The sequence below is a fragment of the Calidris pugnax genome, unplaced genomic scaffold (genome assembly GCF_001431845.1).
Source record: "Calidris pugnax isolate Ruff unplaced genomic scaffold, ASM143184v1 scaffold44, whole genome shotgun sequence".
NCBI classification, from domain to species: domain Eukaryota; kingdom Metazoa; phylum Chordata; class Aves; order Charadriiformes; family Scolopacidae; genus Calidris; species Calidris pugnax.
The window spans coordinates 50,287,926-50,307,498 of record NW_015094506.1 but is presented as its reverse complement, the minus strand read 5'-3'; the positions used below and the strand labels follow the sequence as shown (position 1 = coordinate 50,307,498).

The 19,573-nt window shown below is 38.8% G+C and overlaps 1 protein-coding gene across 6 annotated transcripts in view; it reads left to right on the top strand.

The window, feature by feature from the left end:
* SEMA3D (sema domain, immunoglobulin domain (Ig), short basic domain, secreted, (semaphorin) 3D) overlaps nt 1-19,573 on the top strand; it is a 148,460-nt gene that overhangs the window by 73,959 nt on the left and 54,928 nt on the right. For all 6 annotated transcript variants that reach the window (XM_014963798.1, XM_014963796.1, XM_014963792.1 and 3 more), the window contains exons 4-7: nt 5,721-5,783; nt 7,506-7,625; nt 13,133-13,226; nt 16,520-16,648. In XM_014963798.1, coding sequence (XP_014819284.1) covers nt 5,721-5,783; nt 7,506-7,625; nt 13,133-13,226; nt 16,520-16,648 — 406 coding nt within the window. The remainder of the gene's footprint in view (nt 1-5,720; nt 5,784-7,505; nt 7,626-13,132; nt 13,227-16,519; nt 16,649-19,573) is intronic.

Sequence of the window (19,573 nt, the reverse complement as noted above, 5' to 3'; positions counted from 1 at the left end):
AGTAGGGCAATGGAAAAACTGGGATTAGACTGTCTCCTGGTTTACTTTGGTTTTTGGATCATGTTGCCCTCTTTATTGTACCCATTTTATGGTCATGTTGGGCTAAGTCATGAATCTTTTTTTTTTTTTTTTTTTTTTTTTCAAATGGGGTTGTAGTTTCCCATGGTGGAGAGTTTCTCATTACTGCATATGCCAGCGTGACAATGCGTTTACAGCTCAGTCTGGCTTTGTTCTTTGGAAGTAACACTTGGACCTCTTAGATGGGGAATTCACTCATGCCAATGAGCTTAAGCTTCTGAGTTATGGTCTATATGATTCACAAAGCTCTAATGAGACATTCTGATGCCTAGGAAGCTGTAATTTTATTGCATGCCTTCTCTTAAACATCAATCTAATGAATATCAGTATATAGAATAAAACAAGAAAAGAAAGGATGTTTTCTCTTGCTGCATCAACTAGCTATTTAAAATTAGTGTATTTTTCCTCTAAGTGCTTTCTACCTCTCTTATTCCTTCAAAATAGGAAGGAAGCAATCCCTTTCTTCACAGGATTCAAGTTTGGTGAGTGAGTGTTATGAGACATGCTGATCAGCTGATGTCCTTCACTCTAGATATGGACACATCCTGCTGGTGCTACATGTACCACTAATAAAACACTTTGGGGTTTCTCGTACCAGACTGTACTGATAGAGAGGTGCTGAAGCACGTGTGCAGCGTCAAGCATGTGAGGGGCTCCAGGAAAACCCACAAGGCTGCTGAAAGCCGTCGACCTCAATGAGACACTCAAGTGCTTGCTGCTGGCATGACGGTGACTATCTTGGGGACATGAAACTGGAAAGAGTCACGTTGGTCAATTGGTCTCACTCCCTGCTATCACCAGCAACTACCTCATGTAACAGCAATTCCTTTCATAACCTGGTCCAAATCTGCTGTAAGGGGCCTTGTGGGATACTTCATGCAACTTCTTTAGCAAGGTCGTTGCTACAGATCAGAACCTTGTTAGCCTGGTGTTGCACATTTATTTATTTCTAAGCTACAATCTATATTTCTTTATGACTGGTTTATACTCATTTCCTCTGACTGTTTATAATTCTGGTCTTTGTAGCCCTTTGATTCTTCCTGAATAATATTACCAGTCTTCATTTATATTAGTGATGCTTCACAACTTTGTTTCATCTGCACATTGTTGCAGAGTGCTGGGTCTCTGCCAAAAATAGTGAAAGGTATAAGAAATAGGTTGAGCTCTGACCGTATTTCTTGATGAACTCCATGAGTAACTCTCTACCACAACCTCTTTACTTACCAGACCATTTTTCATGTAATAATGCCTATTTTTACCAGCTGAGCTAATCAGTTTTCATGTGGCAGCTTATGAAATGCTTAATTGGAGCCCTGAGGAAGAGGAGCTCTACGACATTAATGTAATATGCAATTCAGCTATCTTATTAAAAAAAAATGTACAATATTAGGGTGGAATAATGGCTCTTTACCAAGTTATATTGTCTTTTGTACCATACTCCATTTTCATTGGAAACTGAAGTTATTTCTTCCCTAAGCCTTATAAACAGTTTAAACAAGACCAATAGACCAGCAATTTGCTAAGATAATTTGTGTTCCTCTTCTTTGGTATTGTGACAATATATAGTATTTTCCACTTTTTGGTAAAGCCCTGTATCATCCCAGATATAGTAACTTCATTAGAAATGACTCTTGGAAAAGCTGTAATTTCATCCAAGTTTCTTTGGAATCAGAGTTCACTGTTTACTTTTGAGGCATTGCTTTCCCTGAAGATTTCCAGTCAAAGTGTTAGCCTACGAGCAAAGGTGGAATGAGAAACATAGATACAGAAGGATGAGGAAAATACTGGCTTATAATCGGTATTGTTAATTCATGACAGACGGCAGCTGAAACGAAACTCTCAGAAGTGAATCCAGCTATTATTTATATATACCTATAACTACATATATATAATCCATGTATCACTGTATTTGTGTAAATAATCTATTTCTTTTTATATAGTTCATTTTTTCCCTTTTCATTCTTTTATTATAGTAAAAATATGTGTTTGGAGGAAGGAAAAAATGTTACTTTTAGAAATTACTCTGTTCCTGGTCTGAAAAGGACCTTTGTGGTCTTTAATGTTTTTTTTAAATCAGAAATCAATTTCCAGCTACCCTTTTAAGTGATACCTTATCTGTTCTACACTTATGTACTACTTTATTTTGTTCTCCTGGGAGGTTTTCTTTCACTCTGCTAGCAGCAAACATATTAACTTGCATTTATTAGGAGATTTTAATTTCTTTCCTGTCGCTAAATTTAAGAAAATATTTGTAGAATTTTTTAAATGTAATGGTAAGGTGGTTGGGTTTTTTTATTGGACTATAGAAGATAAAATCAGGAAATCATGACAGTAGCTGACCTTTGGAATTTTGATATGGGTATTTTGCAAGGAAAATAAACTGAAAATTAAGAGATGAAAATAATCCTGTTTAAATATATAGTTCATGTATTTCAACTAGTTACATTCTTCCCTTAAATTCAGTAACCCCACCTAGCTATTCTAAGAATCCTCTAGGTATTTCAGATACAGATGCAACCATGACATATATTACATAAATATCAATTTTGCTGTTTGTGACATGAAATTGTTATGGTTTTATGCCAGTGTTTTTGTCACCATCATTACATATTGCTTCGTTGTTTAGGGGTTCTTTCTTTCTTTGAGATTTTACTTTTTGGGGAATTTAGGGAAAAGACTTTGTTATATATTACCATTGTGAATTCAGCATGTGAACTGAAAACAATTATGAAACAAAATGACCAATTTAAAAGCATCAAACCATCTACAAGCTCAAAGATTTTAAATATAAAAGAAACTACCGGAGCATCTAGTCTTACTTTTTGCATATTGTGAAACTAAGCAACTTGACTGAACAAAATATGATACTAAGACAGAAAAGTTAACACAGATGCATGTAAATAAGCTTTTTCATGTAAAAATTCAGTGAGACTATTTCACATGTGTAAAGTTACTTGTGTGTCAGTGTTTAAGGGAACCAGACCTGTGGTACTGTTACACAACATGTGATCTAATAAAAAAATAAGTTTTTGCTTTCTTGCTCAGCACATTGGCTTATTATTTATTATGCAATTTCCTTGACCTATTACAATTTAGAACTGACAGTTTCTGGGAACCTCTCATTTCTCATATGAAAAGTAAATAAATATCACTTTAACTCCCTCATATGTAAATGCAAATTGATTTTAAAGTTGGATCACTTAGCTTCACTTTTCATTGCCTAACGTGGCATTGTATAATGCTAAATACTGAGGCCATTGAGTAGCCAGAAAGTAAAGCTATTTTTCTATGATAATTGACTATAGTCAATTTTTATAAAAAAAGGGTTGTGTATATCTCAGCCTGACTGGTCCAGCTTGTATGACAAACACTATTTCCCATACATGAATATGTACAAGAGTTGAGGGTAGATTTCAGTCCATTAAAATGTGTGATGCCTGCAAGCAGATATCTTCAAATGTAACTGGACCTCCCAAAGCAGCGATCCAGTTCTTCTCTGTAGTTGGCAAGGAAAGCTGGACATTTTCAAACGCCTACCAAGGGAGGTCTTCTCTACCTAATTGGATGCCTAAACTTTTGCCCCAAAACTCCAAAAACCCGTAAAGACCTCTAGCCTTCTCAATTACTGACACAGGGATCTTGGGAGGAATTGAGCATAAAGTTTATGTACGAGAGAACTGAAGATCAGATCTCGGCTTAAGTCCCCTTGGCCAAATGTATTTGGAGATCTGTGATCTTCTGTTCCTCCAGCTGTTCCTTTTCACCAGCTTTTTCCCAGCACCTCTTAAGCCTCAGACTTTCTCTCTCTTTAACTCAGTGGCACTTGTGCCAGACCAGTGCTACAAGCGAGACCCATCCCACTCTGCCCAAGCAGAGACCAGATGAGTTCACTGGTGCTGCCACCAGCTCTTCCCAATGCCTTTGCAATATTCCCAGTGCTTTCCAGCGTTGTACACTGTGTAATCCAGACACTCTGACATGGCTGATTTCGGATTGTGTTTTTGTACCTGGATGCTATCACGACATCATTCTGAGAAAATGCTCTGGGAGAGCAGATTTGTGCTCCAGTGCTACGATGTTATACTGCCTTATCTCTGACTCTAAGTAAATATTGCTGTAAAGGCTGAAGATTTAAGTAACTTAAAATATGTTATCTTTACTAAGAGCTCCTAATCAGAAAGGTAACTGTAAATTCACTTGAGAGGAAATTAATTTCCTTGCAGAAAGCCAATACCTCCATTTTCACTGGGAAGAGAAAAGGAAGAAGTGAAATAAAAGGACTGTTTCCAGATTGAGAGGAACACTGACTGTAGATTTTGGACAATAATAAAGCTATTTGAAACAGGGCACTCTTCAGCTTTCCTTAGCAGTGTGGGACTGAGCCTGTGTATGTGGCAAGTCACATCCTACAGGGTGCGAACAGCGGGGTGAGAGAAAGGGAGTATTACAGCAGTTAACATCTCTTGCATGTGGTTGAATTGTGCATCCTTCCATGGTGAGGATTTTGTTCTACTGCATATTATCATAATTCTTTATATATATATATATATAAAATATATATATAAATATACGTATTTCACTTTTTAAGATATTTGAGACTAAAGCATCTTGACTACTAGTAAACTGCATACTGGTTTCTGGGACTTGAGGCAATTTCCTAACCAATATCTGCTCAAAAATTAGTGTGATTTGTTGTTATTATTAGTCATGAGAAATGGCTATAGCTTTGTCTTGTCAAAATAAGAAGGAAAAAAGATCCATGTTCAGCATGGTGATTCTGGAGGACTTTATATTTAGCTTCTATTTCAAATTTAATAGAATCAAAAATATACTCAATAATATCCAATTTTGACTGTTTAATTGAAATCAATGAACCAGAACGTGATCTGTTGTTCATTGAAATTTCTTCACTAATGTGATTAGGGTTGCGGTAACTGATAGTAATTTGTCATCTGGCTCCATCTATACCAAAACCTAGCTTATAGAATTCTGCAGTGCAGATGAAAGAAGAGAAACAGTTATATTATATGCTACCAATTATCTAGGGTACATGCTTCTCCTTTAAACTTCTATGTCATTTTCTCAGTAAACTCAGTGTTGATGAGTGACATTTTTAAACCATGTGCTATTGATTTCTGTCAAATGTACTTTTTGTTCTACAAATTTCCCTTAAGCTACCTTTAGTTTTTTGAACAAAACTTCTTTTCATTTGAAAATTGGCACTAACAGCTAAGTATTTTTTATAACGGCGTTGCCAAGTTCACTGGACCAAATTCATCACAAATGTAACTTGCCTTGTTTTGCAGTCAGTTTAGCTTCAAGATGATTTGGCTCATCACATCTTTGAGAAAAGCCTAAAATTCATAATGGTGACAAGGTGTACCAGCTAGATCAACTAAGTATTTTTAAAAGTGCATACAGCCAATGAAGAAATGAAGAAAGAACAGGGGTTTTGATTTAAAGCCTCTTCACGTTTTGTAATGGAACACTGTATTCCAAGTCATCTTCATTTTGATTTACATGCAAATTCCTTCAACGTGCACAGATCTTTTTTATCTGTTCATTCAAAAGAATAGTTATACTGCAGTCCCAGGACAATTTATGATATTAATAATCTTTGTCCCATTTTAACTATGTTACAGATTTACTGGCCTGCAGCAAAAGAAAAGGTAGAATTATGCAAATTAGCTGGGAAAGATGCCCATGTAAGTATGGTATATGTTTTTATTATTGCTGAGAATATTGTAAATTTGTGCATTTGTTTCTAAATGCAAAAAAATGGGTTAATAAACTATTGTTACACTTTTTTCCTGAACTGATGAACTAAATGTTTTTTCTTAATTTTAAAAATGTTACACTTCTATTTTTTCATTAAAAGTTAATGCTTCAAGAAAAAAGTATTCAATATTGCAAGTAGCAATCTTGCTATGCCATCCTTGTATGTAATAAATGCAGTTGAGAGATGAATAACCTTTCCTTTGAAATGGGTCCCAGGCGATACTCCCCTGAAATCCTTTCTTTCCCATCAAACTGCTTCTTTTTTCTTGGGAATATCCTGAATGTAACTTCATTATAATTCATTAACTAAACAGAGTAGCAGAGCAGAGTACAAATTAACTTAATTTGCAGACAGCTGCAGTTAAGGTTAAAACAAAATCTCAGACTTATTAGCTTTTCCTGGAACCAAAAATCTCCTTTAGGAAGTCTTCTTAGGAAGTGTTATTTAAGGTACATTCATATATACAATAAAACTTTCGTATCTCTTTTGCATAGCAAGGATTACATCATTTCTCTAGAACCCACTAGTAAAGTAAACATTTCCCAGCTGTATAATAAAATTTCTTCCTTTTCTCTCCACAAATCCTGTGGTTTCTATCCAGCTTGTCTGTTACCAAGGTGGACTCCAGCTCAAAACACTCTCTCAGCTCTCTGCCTGAGGAATTTCAACTTTTTATCCTAATTTATTGCTACGCTTATCTTTACAGCAGACAAAAACTAAACAACACCTCTGCTCAACACTGGGAAAATTCTGATACTGGTCTATATGGAAAATTTCTGCTGATCTATTTCTTCACTAAAACAAAAGGAAAAGGGCCAGAGAGGGCAATAGTTGTTTTTGGACATAGATTATAACTATCTCATTTTTGCTTCCTGCATTGTCTCTGCAGCTTGCCTCTCACTTAGATATAGCATAGGAGCTTAAATGTGTGCAAAGCTCTTGTATATTTCCTCCTAAGTACTTTGTTATATATATATTTCTTTAATTTTGGGGAAGGCTACAGCAAGCCTTTCCTGCACCCCATGTAGCAGCCCTGCAGTATGCGGCAGCCTCCTCTGCTGCCTACCAGCAAGGACCAAGCCCAGCTACAGCCAGGACTGGCCCAAGCATCCCACATGCCCAAATAAAAGTGAGCAGATGGATGTGATTGGTGCAAAGAAAGTTCACTCATACACAAAACATACCCTTGGAATTATGTTGAAGCCCTTCAGTCCACCACAATGATTTCTATCACATAATCTTTGGTGTTAAAGCTTGTGCAGAGCCCTGAATTGGGAGCAAAGGCAGGAGGTTTGGTAGCCAGAACTAATCCAGCAGCTCTCTGACCTCTGCCCAGTTGTTGACAGGGGTTGTTTGCTACAACGCAGGCTGAGGAGATATTCTCCAGACTGTACTGTAACCACATGGCTTCTCATGGCTGTAAGTGTTATAGCAGAATTAGGCTTGCAAGTCTGATTGATGAACTGCTGAGGAAATAGCCACTGCAAAATTGTAGCCGTCACAACTTTGAACTAGTTAGTAAACAGTCTCTGCTACAGTAGTTTTGATTTTAAATACACCAATACTATGGCTATAACCTAGTACAACGAATAATGTGAAAGAGAAGAGTAAACATGAAAATTAACCTTTCTCTTTCTTCTCCCAATAGACAGAATGTGCCAATTTTATCAGGGTTCTTCAGCCCTACAACCGAACCCATGTTTATGTCTGCGGCACAGGAGCATTTCACCCTCTCTGTGGATACATTGAACTTGGAACTCACAAAGAGGTAATTTAGTTTCCTCACTACTCTGATATGTCAGGGAATAACCGTCATCTTGTTTAGCATTCATCATAGATTGGAAAATACCATGCGAGTGTGTAAAAAATGAACTGACAGCAGCTTGCATAAATAACAGGGTAAACGATGGATTTTGCAGGTCAGACAGAAACTCGTGTTCTCACATTTGATATGTGCGTATCTCTTTTGAACAAAGCACTTTCCTCACTAAGGCTTAATACACAACGTTCTTCAGAATGACACTGTCATATGATTAACTAAGTGAAGAGAACATTTAACCCAGATGTCTGCCTTTCTAGTAAGTCATTTCCGCACACACTTTGTGCTTACGTACACGCACACATATGCAGAGTTCAAGATGATGCTCAAAGTTCTATTTTTAATGCATATATACCCTTGGTCAGCAGACATGGTTTCCCATTCTTTATGCAGAACATTAAAACAGATTGTAAAGGGTCTCTGAGTCTAAGTCCGAGAACGGCATCTCAGGACTTTGCAGATGGTTTACAGCCCTGTTGCTCAGTAAATGTTGGGTACTCTCCATCACCAGTGGCATATTCCTGAACTGAAGTTAGCAGCTGATTGGCCTTCATTTGCTGGTGACAAAGAAATCTCTATCCTAAGTGGTAAATGTTTGAGACCTAACCCCTGCAACAGAAGCATTTTGGTGTTGTGTCAAGCAGCCACTTAGTCCACAAGTCTCTTTTTAACTCCTATATGTATAACACCTTGACTATATTTATAATACTGGCTCTGCTCTCAGACAGTGTCGAGATGTGTCCTGTCTGGCTGCTTGCCTGTGGTGCAGGCTTCCTGTGCTGCTGTAGAAATAGCTTTCTCTTTTCTTTGGGTCTCAGTGAAATTCTAGAATATAAAAAATGAGGTCTAATGATATGTTATTAGATGTAATAACCTGAAATATATACACATTGAAGATATTCTGACATACAGAATCAAGGTCAGATGGTCACAGAAGAAAAGAAGGGAGAAAAAAAGTTATTAATTCTTGCCCAGGCTGAGACCGATCATTATATTCCACACAATCTGTGGGCTGGTTGATCAGCCCAGAGGGGCTGTCTATGTTGCAGAATACTGAACTGCTTGAAATCTGTATGGTGGTGTTCTTTCCCTAATAAGACATTAATATTCCTGGTATTGTTTGGTATATGCTGTATAATTGGACTTGCAATTAAATAATTTTGGAGGCTTCTTTGCTTCGCTTCGCTATGTTAAATATTCCAGTTGAGGCAACTGAAATTTTAGATCCCTTGTATCATGCTGCTTCCTTAGCCTGAATGATCAAATACAGAGCTGAATTGAACAGAGCAGCTCTCAGCAAGAGTATAAGTAAGGGTCTGGTTTACCTCTGGGTCATTAACAAGATGCCTTATTCACTCTACCATTGCACCTTTAACTACTTCATTTGTGAAGTAGTTTTCATCAGACATTATGAAATTATGGATGTGGTCTGATTGCTCAGTCCGGCAGCCAGTCTAGACAAGGGGTCTGTCTCAATTAGATGTGACCAATTACCTTATGAGAGGAAATAGAAGAAGAATCCTGGTATTGTATTTCCTAATCCCCTCACTGTCTCCCAGTCCTGCCTCTGCTGCATTCCTCCTGCTTTCTCAGCTGCAGTGGTAGGTTGGACAGTGTTCAGCACTCGTGCCTCTTCTGATGGTGCACCTCTTCTACAACCTCCTACTGAATTAACAGCTTTGAATGGCATGAAGCATATCTTCCCTTTCCTTCTTGGACCCCAAACACCCTACAGCCATAGTCCTTGCACTGCCTCTACAGATAAATGTGAAAGGACAGGAGAGTGCTGAGGACAGACCCATTGACACGAATTTGACAGGCAGCTGAAAACTTCTCCTGGTTGTAGGAACTGAAGCCAGGAATCCTTTGTGGTAATTCAAAGTGCTTTTATTGGAGATCTGTTATTTTAATTTTTAATTTCATATTTTTCCCCCTTTTTTTGTCTCTGGGTTATAAGAATGGATAATGGATGTTTGGTAATTAGCAACCTCTACAGGAAGCTGTGGGATGCTTGGGAAAGCTAGGGCCTGAGATAGCTTCACAGAGGTTCTGAAACCAGGCAGTGCCCTGCTGACCTTCAAATGCTGCTGGTGGATTTGCCCAGTGGTCTGCTGGCCAGTGACAGTGCTGTGAAAACAGAGAGGAAAACAGTGTGGATCAGGTGACTCAAAACCACAGCACACATTGCTTTTGAAGCAGTACAAATCCCCTACGGGATGACACAATTAAAGGGGATTAAACTCCTCGTCTTGCTACTGCTGCAGTCACTGCCAAAACTTCTCTTGGCCAGTGAAGAAGAGGCTTGGCACGGTTGGTGCTGTTAGCCACAGCTCTCCAAGGGATGCTCTTTTCTTTGAAAGCTTTGTCCAAAGTGAAATCAGGACGTTAATTCTGTGTGAATGCCCGGTAATGTCCATTAGTTTGTCTGGGTGAAATCTGAAATATTTGATGTTGATCTATAAAGCACTCAGTCCCTTGAGTACTACCAGACTTGGAGACAGCCACTTTGCACGTGATACAGCAAGAGTCCTCTGAGCAGCTCAGGATTACACTTCTTAAAAGAAATGAGAATGGGACGTTAACATAGTATTGTCAGAAAGAAAGAAAGAAAAAAAGCTTAATTTTTAATTTAATTTTGTCCTTGGTGTGTTCTGACTCACTTCAGTTGCCTTAGAACATGGTTTACCTTACCTTCCCACAGGTTTGGGAAGGTAACAAGGGTAGTTGTTTGGTGATTAAATTCTGCTTTGTATCAGCCAGTATTTCTGGAGGAAATGGAATTTATGTTCATAGATTGGAATTGATTTTTCTTTTCTCTTAAAGAGCTTAATTATTCAATATCCTGGGCTTTTGCCTTCTGAGCCTAAAGAGTTTAGGAGGCACGTCAATGAAATAGAAATGTTCAGTCATTTATAATCTGATGTACATTAAGGGTGAATTGAATTAATGTGTTGTGAAGTCATCCTGTGTGGCCATCGCTGAGCATATTTAACTGGTTTTTGTACTCTTCAGTCCTCTTACAAGGCAGAGGTGTTGAAACAAATAATTAAACTCACTTCACCCTTTTAAAAATAATTGTTTAAATCATAGAAGGGTTTGGGTTTTTTTTTTAAACTAACTTCAAAAGTTCTATCTCTACAATAGATATTAAACCCACAATGACTTGATTCCTGAACACTGCTGGGATTTTAAATATCACTGTAGAATCATGGAATCATAGAATCATATGGGCTTGGAAGGGACCTCTAGAGATCATCTAGTCCAACACCCCCCGCCAGAGCAGGTCTACCTATAACAGGTTGCACAGGAACTTGTCCAGGCGGTTTTTGAATGTTTCCAAAGAAGGAGACTCCACCACCTCCCTGGGCAGCTTGTTCCAGTGCTCTAACTCTCTCACAGTAAAGAAGTTCCTTCTCATGTTTTAGTGGAACTTCTTATACTCAAGTTTGTGCCCATTTCCTCTTGTCCTGCCACTGGGCACCACTGAAAAATCACCAGCCCCATCCTCTTAACACCCACCCTTTAAGTATTTGTAAGCATTGATTAGATCCCCCCCTTACTCTTCTCTTCTCAAGACTAAAAAGACCTAAGTCCCTCAGCCTTTCCTCATAGGAGAGATGCTCCAGGCCCTTAATCATCTTTGTGGCCCTATGTTGTACCCTCTCCAGCAGTTCCCTGTCCTTCATTACGTTTCTCTCTACCCAAGTCTCCAGCCTGTTCAGGTCTCGCTGGATGGTGGCACAGCCTTCTGGGGTGTCAGCCACCTCTCCTGACATCCACAAATTTGCTGAGTGTACATTCCACCCCTTCGTCCAGGTCATTGATGAATATATTAAAGAGGACTGGACCCAGTACTGACCCCTGGGGAACACCACTTGTTACAGACTTCCAGCTGGATTCTGTGCCCCTAATCACAACCCTCTGGGTTCTGTCTTTCAGCCAGTCTTCAATCCACTTCACTGTCCATTCATCTAACCCATTCTTCCTAAGTTTAGCTATGAGGATGCTGTGGAAGACGATATTGAAAGCCTTGCTGAAGTCAAGGTAGACAATATCCACCACCCTCCTCTCATCTATCCAACCAATCATGCCATCATAGAAAGCTATCAGGTTAGTCTGACATGACTTCCCCTTGGTAAATCCATGTTGACTACTTCTGATACCTTTCTTTTCCTCCATATGTTTTGAGATGACACCCAGGATGAGCCATTCCATCACCTTTCCAGGGACGGAGGTGAGGTTGACCAGTCTGTAGTTTCCTGGGTCCTCCTTCTTGCCCTTTTTGAAGACTGGGTTGACATTGGCTTTTCGCCAGTCCTTGGGCACCTCACCTGTTCTCCAGGACCTCTCAAAGATGATGGAGAGTGGTCCCACAATGACTTCTGCCAGCTCCCTCAGCACTCTCGGGTGTATCCCATCTGAACGCATGGAATTGTGGATATCTAGACTTCTTAACTGATCTCTAACTTGGTCTTCCTCCATCAAGGGAAGATCTTCCTTTTTCCAGCCTTCCTCTTATTCCTCCAAAGTCCATGGCTCTTTGGGGGTGGCCTGAACAGCAAAGACTGAAGCAAAGTAGGTAGGAGAGTATGTTAACAGTGCTTCTGTAGGCAACCTCCCATCTCTAACAGCAGCAGAATTTTGAAAATCAAGTCTCTACACCTGCAAAGACTTCACTTTACTCTTCTAAGCAATCAATTTGCCTTCAGAAAACTCACTATGGGTTTCAGGTTAAGCATGCTTTTAGTAAACTAATAAAGAAACAAGTAAAAGCATCCATTTTGGCAATTCAAACCTACAGTAAAACTTCAAATTAATGCTTATAGCAATTGAGTTGTTGATGGCCCACTGAAAACATCAGAAATAGTTTTAAAACAATTTCTTTCCTTTATCTTCCTCTCTGCCCTTGTTATGTGACCCAGGAATTAATCACACTGTATTTGAGAACTGCAAGGAGGGATCTATTCTTATATCTCTTGTATCATTAGCCTTGTTAAAAATAACAAGAGAGAACATATGCTGCTTTCATTTAAAAGGGGCTGAACTGTGTCTGCCGCGAACATTATTCAGCAGTCCCTGGAGAAATTGAGGAGTCAGCCAGAATCCCTTCTGAGTCTCCTGTTGCAACACAGTCTATCAGCACTTTCCCAAATAGAAGCCAGTGCCTTTTAAGTACAATCCAGCTTTTAATTTGAGTAGAAATGAACAATGCATCTTTTTTTTTTCTGAAAATAATTGTATTTTTTTTAGGTTTGTGTTTCACTATAGAGTGAACAGGATCCATTAAAACAATGAGTTAAAAAAGATCCTATATCAAACAGATACACAGACTGTAAACACCAATGCTGAGAAGACAGCTGCGTGATCTAACACACCTTCACATTAGCAGAATAGTTAGTCTAAGTGAGTTTTATTTTGCAGCCACACCAGGATAATGAGTATGTGCTTGTTCTCAGGAAACAGTATTCCGGCTGGATACTCAGAACTTGGAGTCTGGCAGGTTGAAATGCCCTTTTGATCCCCAGCTGCCGTTTGCTTCAGTGATGGCAGGTAAGAAATCATCAGAGCCACGTGCTCCTCTCAGACATGTAGTGGCTTCATAATATGAAGTCAGAGTATGGGGTCAGAATATGGGGTCAGAGGCTCAGCAGATGCCATTGCTGAAGCTCCTCTGGTGTCAGTTGCGTTTCCAGTGCTGGTTTGTGCTGTCGGAGTTGAGGGACCCTTCAGTCTGCAGACACCAAAGAGCTGGAAATGCAGCAACACAGAGACATCTGAGCAGCTGTGAAGCCTCTGCCAGTTGAGCAGGAAGGCAGTTTCATCCTCACCCAGTCATTTCTCCTTTAAGAAGACAACAACAACAAAAAAAAAGACGGACAATGTTTGAAGTGCTTCTGGGCCTCTTTCTGCAATTATCAATATGTTCTGCCCTTTGAAGTCTGCTGACATCCACTATTTCCATAAATACATTTTTGAGGTTTCTATTTACTCGAGTAGCCACTTCTGAAGCTGGAAGCCTAGGAACAAGATAGTGCAATCTGCCTGCTGTGTGCATTGCAGCGCTGTGTGGTCTGACATTTGGTGCCGAGGAATGTCAGCTTGACCTCTGGATTTCAAATCACTATAAGAGCTACTTTTGTCATGGTTTGGTTCATAGCTTTGGACAATTTTCATTTAACTTGTCCGTCAAGCATATGAATACAAGATAAGAGTGAAGCACCATGACGTTTTCATTTACAGCCAAAAAGCAGTGGTGACAATGCTTTGAAGTATCGGTCACTCTGTGTTATAAAAAGAATATGACTAATGTTCAGTCTTTATTCTCAGATAATAAGATAGATGATTTGTGATTCTGACCCAACAGATGGGGCAGGACTTCCTTTATTAAAAACAATAGATTAAAGCCGGCTCTTATTCTTCTCAGGGACCCCTAGTACTGTTTAATATTAGACCATGAAGTCTATTTTTAAAATTGGATTCTAGAAACTTTAGATTTTTTCTCTTTTTTTTTTTTTTTAATGCATTAGAACTCCATGATTTATTATAGTGTTGGCTAATTTCAGCAGCACTCTAGTGCTTTGACTGCTCTATTAAATTTTGTGAAATGAAGATGCTTCTGTGGTTTAGCTAACTAAAACATGAACTTCAGTACATGAGAATTTTCAAGCTAGATAAAATTAATGGTCAGCGAATTCTAATATCCCTTCTCTGACTCTGCCTGGTGTCAAGTACTTCACAATAAAGTACAAGGAGCATTGTAAAGAGTTGCAGGCCTGACCAGAGAATGCGTTCGTGGCGTATCTTTTGGTGATTACTTTATTTCCAAAAGTACTAGGAGTGCAATATAGCTCACAGATAAGACACTGCAGTGGGATACAGTTCCATCTCTGCCACTCATGAGAGGAGTAACCATGTCACTTCTCTCTGCCTAATTTTATTTATCTGCTAAATGACAATAAAGATTACTCGTATCCTTCAGAAATCACTTTGAAATCAGTTATACATATATGAGCTAAATAATATTTCATTATACTTTCATTCATGTACATAGGTTAATACAACTGTGTGATTTTAATTTATTGTAGAAATGCATAATATCTCCTTGAATTCTACATCTCACAGACAGATTTGAAAAACTAGTATCTTTGACTGAAAAGTCACCTGCTCATCATCCATGTTCTATCACAAATTACCGCTTACTAAAACTGTTCTGGACATAACTGGCACTTGGAATGAGAGATATCAAAAGCTGAGAGAAGTGCTGAAAATGCCTTGTCAGCAGAGCCTAAGCACGGATGGAGAATTTCTGTGAGCCCTTCAGATTTATCGATCACTGAGTGCCTGTCAGTTAGCAAACACCAATTATCCTGCTCATTCCTCATTATGACAAATGCTTTTCAGAAAGCACTATTGTTGCTTTACAAAGGCGACATGCTGTCTGAAAGATGTGCTTTCCAATACTGTCATGGAAATAATACATAAGTAACAATAATAATGAGGTAAAAAGAAAGCTGATAGATCTTTTTTTTGGCCAAATAAAGTGCTTGAGGATCGTGGGTTGTGGTTGTGTGTTTTCCCCCCCTGCCTTGATCTTATTTTCTTAAGTGCATTTACATCTTCTAAAATGAAAACCCAAACATCTATGTTGAATGGTATTTATTCTGCATTCACTCTCAACAAAGGGCTTCTCTCTGAAAGTTCTTGTGAAATGTTTCTACCCAGAGTGTTAGAAAACCTGGAGAAGAAACTCCTGGAAGTGGATTTTTATGTATCACACAGCTTTTATATGATTATTGTTTGTGAACATGAACTTTTTTCTTTTTACACACCCCAGAGATTTATTGTTGCAAATCATTAAATAAAAAAAAAACTCCTCCAACCAATGAAACTATCTCATTATTTTGCAGAAAAAGAAAAAAGATAATTTAAAAATGCACTATGTGGTAAAAAAAAATAAAAATTCTCAGTGATACTGTTTCTGTGCTTTTTTTTTCATTGAGATCTGAATTAAAACAGAAAATATTGTGTGATTCTTAAGGCTGTCAAATTTTGCACTGCCCGTGAAGCTGGCAGAAGACTGAATAGCAAGTGCAGTTGCAGCAAGCACACTGGACTGTATTGTAGATATAGTTTCCATGTGAGAGAAATTCTGGCTGCCTTATTCAAGCAAGATGTCTCATTTATTTTAGTGGGACCATTCGCTATGTTAAAATGATCACGATTTGGGTCTGTAGCCATATTCCTACCATTAACACGTTGCATAGTTGAGAAGAATTCCCGTAGTGACTAAATTCCTCTTCGTGAATGAAGTGTTGGAAGGAGATCCCTGCACCAGGAAAAGGCCAAGCTGCAAAGTTCCCATAGTGAAGCATCCATCAAGTTTACTAGCTTAAGCCCAGGAGCTGCAAAACCATCAGGGCTGCAGCAAACCTGTGACACAAGAGCTTAAATGGATAGATGATGGTGTCCTTGCCACAGCCCCTAGGTCCATGGTCAGTGCTCACGGGGCAGGATGCTCAGATCAAATACACCTTTCTACCCTTAAGAGCCCAGCACCCATTAAAACCTGGGGAATTTACTTTTCTGAGTGCCTAAAAGATCTGAAAATTAGACTCGGACTTCTTTACTTCTCAGGCATATGATTACAAATATTACCCTCATTTAAATGTAAGTAATTTCACAGAACCCCAAATCCCATTAAAATATAAGCCAATAATACTTTAAAACATTAAATTTGTTTATAACCCAATTAAACACAGGTGTTGTTCACCCAAAAAAACACAAACTGCTCTAATTTTGTTTATCCCACAGCTGTAGAAACCCTATTTCTTTTTCATTTGCAGATGAGTATCTTTATGCTGGAACAGCTTCTGATTTCCTTGGCAAAGACACTGCTCTAACACGTTCTCTGGGCCCTTCTCACGACCACCATTACATCAGAACTGACATTTCGGAACATTACTGGCTTACTGGTAAGATCCTGAACATATGCTGTTGTCGTTTGCATTGTCCCCACCTCTCTGAAGTTAATAGCCCCTTTCTTATATAAATATATGTCCAGTAACTATAAATATAGATACTGTATCATGGTATCTTTGTATTACGTAGGCTTTTTAAAAAAGCTCAATGGAACAAAAATGCACTTGAGAAAAGTTGCAGAGGTGAAAATGCTAATTGAGGAAACAGAAGGAGCGTAAGACCTAATCATTCTTTCTGTCTTTGATCTGTGCATCTGTATATAGTCCTGTAATTGGAATAATATAATGACTTAAATGCTTCTATTTCCAGTCTTATTGGAATAATTTTTTTTTAAACCCTTTTTTTCCGATCACTTGTTAAAAGCTGTTCCCTACAGCATGTTGAAATGACAGACTAGAAACTCCATGTTTTTAGGTAGGAGGTCTTTCTTTTTTTTTTTCTTTTCCTTTTTTGAGGGGGAAAAATACCCTTTGTTGCTCTGAGGATCATTTTAAAACCACTAAGGGCACCCTAAAATAGCTTCCCAAGCAAAACACTGCTTTTTCTTGCCTGTTAAAAAACATTCTGAACTAGTAAACCCTCTAAAAAACTGGCTGCATTTACACCCAGCCAGGCTCAAGCCACACACAGAGTAACATGGAAAACTTCGCTCACAAACTAACCCTGTTCAATTAAAGCATCCCCCTTTTAGCCATCAACTGTCCTTAAAGATGTGGCAACACTGGCCCTGATTCAGGATGCCTGTGTAACTATTATGGGTGTATTGTAAAGCCAGGGCCTGCTGACCACAGGGTTAAGTTGTCTTCCCAGCAGAAAACTTCTGAAAGGGATAATTTTGCCTCTTAACTCCTTGAGACCTCAACAAGAGGAAATGCTCTTTTTTATATTTTTTTTCCCCTATGCTTTCTCTCCCTTCTAAGCTGTTGCCTTACGTTTCTGTCTAGATGAAACTACATAACCTCAGGATTTCTGCTGTGAGATGAGGAGGAAAGGAGAAGCCACTTAAAGTCATTTTACCTTTCCGAATAGGAGCAGTCCTTTGGACAGATAGAAATATCTCACATCTGACTCCACTGATCTATCCCACTTTTATCTCCTGTGCTCAAAACCTTTCTTGTCCCACCTCTCTTAGCTTCTGTCTCTTATTAGTACACATCACTTGTGCAATGTAGACCAGAAATGGACTGTAAGTGATTGGGACAGGATAGGTCCTTCCAGCAGGCAGTTCTCTATCTGTAATTAACCATGGAACCGAATATCCAATTTTTTTTACCGGCAGCCTGCAGATGCTCAGAATGGAAAGATGGTTGGGGTAGCTGCTTTCCTAAGGGATGCTATAATATCCTAAAAAGAAAGATTTACTGTAGTTTGGTCCTGAGGAGCATCTGGTGTTATCATTAGTATAGATCCACCTTGATGAGGATTACAGGGATCAACTCCCAGCCCAAAAGAACTTATAGCTTAAATAACCAGTTCCAAACATTTCTTTATGCTATTAATGTTTCTTCATGAGCAGTTTGAGACAAGGGAACAGGACAAGAACACAGAATAAACTAAAAGTTTGAGAACTGTTTATGTGTTTTAGTTTAGAGGCTGGCTGGGGGTTGTCTACCTTTCTTCTGTCTTTTAGATTGATTCATGTTTTACTCTGTTTTCACTTAAAGCGTCTGTATTTGTGAAAGTTTTCTAAGGAGAATAATATATTAATATGTCTGGGTTTGAAAAACAGCTTTAGTGTCCTAGACTGCGACGTGAAAATTACCCTACAGTGTATAAACACTGAAGACCCCATATATTCTTCAGGTTTACCTTGTTTCCAGCCATATAAAAAACTACAGCCACACTCTGTTTAAGACTTCACATACACAATCCATGCACTGTTATACTAAGAGGCATAGATATAAACTAGGTGCTTTTAATATTTTAAAAAGGTCCTTTTAAGGTTGGAGAAAAATTTGAGTGCCACTCTAAATGATGGGATCATTTCTGCAATAAGCCATAGTGTAGCCAATATATTTCCAGTTTATTGTGTAGCATTACCAATTGCATACATTTCTGCTTTCAGCTGATACTGATATAAAGATTATATTTGGGGGATTTCAGTTTTAAAGCTCCCATCTCATCTAAATCCCCTCTTCCCTAAATCTACCACCCATTTACCAAACATGCGTTACACCTCCAGGAAGAGTTGTACATACTTGAGTAATTGTACAATTAGAAATAAATTATTTCCAGGCATGAATCATATGTTACTTAGGATAAGCATAAAATATATAACTTGTTTTTTTTTTTCCATAGGGCTGAGGAAGTTTTGCTATAATGCACTTTAATATTTTTAAAGTTTAGTCTCATGTTTCTGAAAACAGGATTATCCTTTCCTGGGGGGAGGAAAAGACAAAGCATAAGGGAAAAATGCGTAGGATACCTTCCAGTTCCTTGCAGAGCATCTCTATCTTGACTAATTAAGACATTTCTTAATCTCAGTGACTGAATAGCAGCCCCACAAAGGAGAAAGGGAGGAAGGCAGCTAATCTTTCCCATGACTCACACTCACACAGGCTCATACTCCTGCACGCGGTGGCACTAAAGACAGAGGGGATGCTGCCTCTGCTGAGACATCAGCCCTTCTCCTGCAGAGCTGAATCAGGGCTGCCTTAACCGTGGCTGTGGCCGGGAGTGAGGCACGTGGGGCTTGTGGCCCTGCTCTGGATGGCAAAGCCACCCACTGGAACTGAGTCTGCCCAGCTCCAGCCCAGTGGGCAGAGGAGAGCATCCCGTGGAGGGATACCCGAGCCCTACATACAGGCATGCATTAAACAGCTGCACATTCCTCCCTCCTTTATAGGAAGCTAAAGGCATAGTTGGAATGAGTGCTTCCCTGTATTGAATTCTTTTTTTTTTTTTCTTTTTTTTTTTTT